Genomic DNA, 4,248 nt, shown 5'->3' with positions numbered 1-4,248 from the left:
CAGCTCCTTGAAGTATATATCTGTAGAACACATAAGTTTAACCCCTTCCAACCAATCATTTTGTATAGTGGAAATAGCTGAAACCTCAATAGCCTCTGTTGAGACTTCTTCTACATCCTCATATATCCTTGATAATCCATCAGCAGCCTTGTTTAGTCTCTCAGGTTTGTACTCCACAGTGTAGTCATACCCAAGCAATTTGGCAAGCCATTTGTTTTGAATGCCTGTGTGCATTCTCTGTTCAACTAAGTATCTGAGGCTTTGATGATCAGTTCTGATTTTAAAACTCCTTCCTAATAAGTACTGCTGCCATTTCTTTGTAGATAAGATGATTGCCAGGAGCTCTTTCTCATAGGTTGAGAGACTGATATTTCTCCCCTTTAAAGCAAAACTAAAATATGCTATAGGTCTCTCATTTTGCATTAATACAGCCCCAATACCAGAGCTTTAAAGCAAAACTAAAATATGCTATAGGTCTCTCATTTTGCATTAATACAGCCCCAATACCAGAGTCACAAGCATCACATTCAATGACAAACTATAGGTCTCTCATTTTGCATTAATACAGCCCCAATACCAGAGTCACAAGCATCACATTCAATGACAAAGGTCATACTAAAATCAGGCATTGTTAGGACTGGTGGCTGAGTCAAGGCTTGTTTCAGTGAATTGAAAGCATCTTCAGCACCTGTAGACCATTTAAAAGCTCCTTTTTTCAAAAGATTTGTTAAAGGTTGAGCTATAACACCAAACCCTTTGATAAACTTTCTGTAATACCCTGCCAAGCCCAGAAAACCTCTTAGTCCTTTCAAAGTCTTAGGTATAGGCCATTCAACAATAGCATTAATCTTGAGAGGATCTACACCAACCCCTTCCTGTGATACAATATGCCCCAAGTACTCCACTTGTTTCTTCCCAAAGTTGCATTTGGACCTTTTGCCACCAGTTTGTGTGCCCTCATGAGCTCAAATACCTGTCTCAAATGAATCAAATGTTCCTGCCAGTCTTTACTATATATCAAGATGTCATAAAAAAAAACCACTATAGATTTCCTGAGAAACTGTTTGAAGATGTTGTTCATAAGAGCTTGGATAGTTTAGGGAGCATTTGTTAAACCAAAAGGCATTACCAGGAACTCAAAATGTCCATGATGTGTTCTGAAGGCAGTTTTTGGTATATCAGGTTCATACATCCTAATCTGGTGGTAACCAGATTTTAAGTCAAGCTTGGTGAAGAATTTTGTTCCATGAAGTTCATCTAATAGTTCATCTATGACAGGAATAGGGAATTTATCCTTAATTGTGGACTTATTTAAAGACCTATAATCTATGCACATCCTCCAACTACTGTAGGCGTATAAAATTGCTTATAGGTCCCTTAGTACAGCTCGGCACAAACTGACGAACCAACGAGGCGACGAGGTTAACGAATCGCACGCAAGCAACGGAATACATCCATTCGCGTGTGGAATCAAGCCAAGGGTTCGAAGAGTCAACGAGTCATCCAACCAAAGGCAGACTCGGATGAATCACGATCGAATCAAGATCAGTTTCGGACTCGAACTCAGAAGTAGATTTACTGCCAAATCAGGAATCGGATTTACTGCCAAATCAGATCAACAAATCAGAGTCTAAGTCAACCAAATCACGGACAGAACCGAAAAACGGATACAACGCAAAACGACAAAACCCAATGCCTAAGGGGGGCTCGGCCAAAGCCGAGCCACCCATGGGTGGCTCGGCCAAAGCCGAGCCACCCATAGGTGGCCGACCCAGATCTGTGCGCGGGCACAGTTCAGAGAGCCTATAAATAGGCCCCCCTTGGTTCATTTGAAAAGGTTGGAACTTTGAGAGCCGAAACTCTGCCGAATTGAAGATCGAGCTTGGAGTTTTGAAGACTTAAGGACTTGAACATTCAGATCTGGTTCTCGGCGGCGCAGGCAAACAACCCACGCAAGCGAGCGACCGCAAAACAGGAGCTCGTGATTTGTTCGACAAACAAGGATAAAAAGTTGTAATCTTTCTTTTCTTTTATTTGATTTTCATTGTAACCGGATCTTATAAAAAGACCGGATCTTTGTAACTCAAAAAGCTGTTATTTAAGATGACAATGGAATCAACAATGAAGAAAGCAACGATTTTTCCCGCGAACAATCTGGTGACCACAGTGGGAGCCGCCGATCTCGCTGCCGAGATCGTCGTGTCGCAGCCGCGGATCTCAATCCCGGTCGTGGAGGAGGTCGAATACGAGTTCGACCAGCAGAAGTTCGAGGAGTACTTGTCGTCCTCGTCCGGATCAACCTCCCCCGCAAGTCCAAAAAGTTCTCCCCCAGGAGAAAAACTCGTTGGTTTGAAGACGTCGAAGACACCAACGAAGATCTCACCCCGTTTGATGCCAAAGTCGCATCGGGTGAGATTCCTCCAATTCCCAACCAGGTCGGCGCTGCTCTGGCCAACCCTTCTGCCGCAGAGGGCGTGGTGACTCTCTTGAAGAGAGCCCGCCAAAGGCAACGTCAACGCCTTGCGAAACAGTTCGCAAAGGCCATGGAGTCCGTTGACGGGATCCGCTACAACGCGGATCTGAAGAACAAGAGAGGCAAACAGCCTCAACAACAGATGAACGGCGCCTCTTCCAAGCCGCCAACAATGGAATGGGTCCGTGTCAAACGGAACCGATCAACGCTGGAGGAGCGCATTCGCAAGCGCCGAGCACTATCAGCGCAGGCACGGGCTCAAGCTGAAGAAGCCCGTAGGAAGTTGCAGAAAGAGGTGGCCAAGAAGCCGCCATCAACCAGCAAAGTTTGGAGGCCGAAGTCTGAAGCGGCGGTTCAGACCAAAAAGCAGTAACTGCGGCCGTCGAAAGTGCAACCTTCGGCGAATCAATCCAGACCGCCGATGATTTCCACAACTGCTCCAGGAGATTCCACAAGACCATCCCAGAAAAGGAAGTCAGTCTTGGAGCGCCTCGGTCCAATTCCCGACGAGAGAGGCAAAGCTCCAGTTCAAGAGAGTTTGGGCCCAATGAAGAACCCAAGCGCACTACCTTGCGCATCGAAGTCCAAGAGCCCGCTAAGAACTCATGCCCAAAAAGGCATGTCTCGAGGCGTGTGACTCTTGAGGGCCCAAAGAAGACAGTTCACTCTCAGAAGGAAACGTTATCGTCTGATGATGATTGCGTTATACCTGAGAAATCGTGCCAACACACGATAGATTGCTCCGACTTTCAAACAGACGAGCTATACTATCGTGCTAGGGGTACGAGCAAAGCCAGAAAGAGAAGTCCTCGAAGGCTAGAAACTCAGTGCCCTTGTTCAAAGCTCATTCGGGGGGTACTGTCTGAGTGCAACTGCATCAAGGCAGTCCCCGAGAGAGTTTCGGTGTTCGAAAGACTTAGTACCGAAACGGGGGTACGAGCAAAGCCAGAAAGAGAAGTCCTCGAAGGCTAGAAAATCAGTGCCCTTGTTCAAAGCTCATTCGGGCGGTACTGTCTGAGTGCAACTGCATCAAGGCAGTCACCGAGAGAGTTTCGATGTTCGAAAGGCTTAATACCGAAACGCCAAAACCAAGGCATAGGCGTTCCCGGCAAAGAAGAACGGTGGTTCAAGACCAGATGCCTGCTCTGCTGTCGCATCAGATAACACGGTATCCAGCGATGGACAACCCTGCGAGTCATTCATGATAAGCGCGGAACAAGTGGCCAAGATGCTCGAAGACGCCTTAGCCAAGCAACAGGAGAGCTTCAGGTTCGAAATGCAGATGGCCATGCAGAACATGAGAGAAATGCATGACCAGCAAATCCGATCATTGACGAATCAGCAAGCCGAGCCAAGTCGTCGTAACCAGGTTAATCTGGAAGACGAGGACACAAATGCGAATGAGACGCATAATGCCAATCCTCCCGTCAATGCAGAGGGTGGTAATGAGAATGCTAGCGACAACACAGGTGAAAACCCGAAGATCAGAAGCCTCGAGAACAAGATCAATACGTTGATTTCTGCTCAAGAGGTGAAGAAAACAGGCAAGACGCATAATGCCAATCCTCCCGTCAATGCAGAGGGTGGTAATGAGAATGCTAGCGACAACACATGTGAAAACCCGAAGATCAGAAGCCTCGAGAACAAGATCAATACGTTGATTTCTGCTCAAGAGGTGAAGAAGACTGGCGTTCCTTGTCCCTACCCCAGAGAGTGGGAATCGATCCCCTATCCGGCGAAGTTCAATCTGATCAACTTCACGCCGTTTGATGGGA

At 46.7% G+C, this 4,248-nt stretch overlaps 1 protein-coding gene across 1 annotated transcript in view; it reads right to left on the bottom strand.

Annotated features, from left to right (window-relative positions):
• Window positions 528-4,248, bottom strand: part of LOC109821688 (uncharacterized mitochondrial protein AtMg00860-like) — a 10,748-nt gene continuing 7,027 nt past the window's right edge. The window contains exon 2 of the mRNA XM_020387853.1: window positions 528-875. Coding sequence (XP_020243442.1) covers window positions 528-875 — 348 coding nt within the window. The remainder of the gene's footprint in view (window positions 876-4,248) is intronic.

The sequence above is a fragment of the Asparagus officinalis genome, chromosome 8 (genome assembly GCF_001876935.1).
Source record: "Asparagus officinalis chromosome 8, Aspof.V1, whole genome shotgun sequence".
Lineage (NCBI taxonomy): Eukaryota > Viridiplantae > Streptophyta > Magnoliopsida > Asparagales > Asparagaceae > Asparagus > Asparagus officinalis.
The sequence above is the reverse complement of the archived record's forward strand: the minus strand, read 5'-3'. Positions and strand labels throughout refer to the sequence as shown.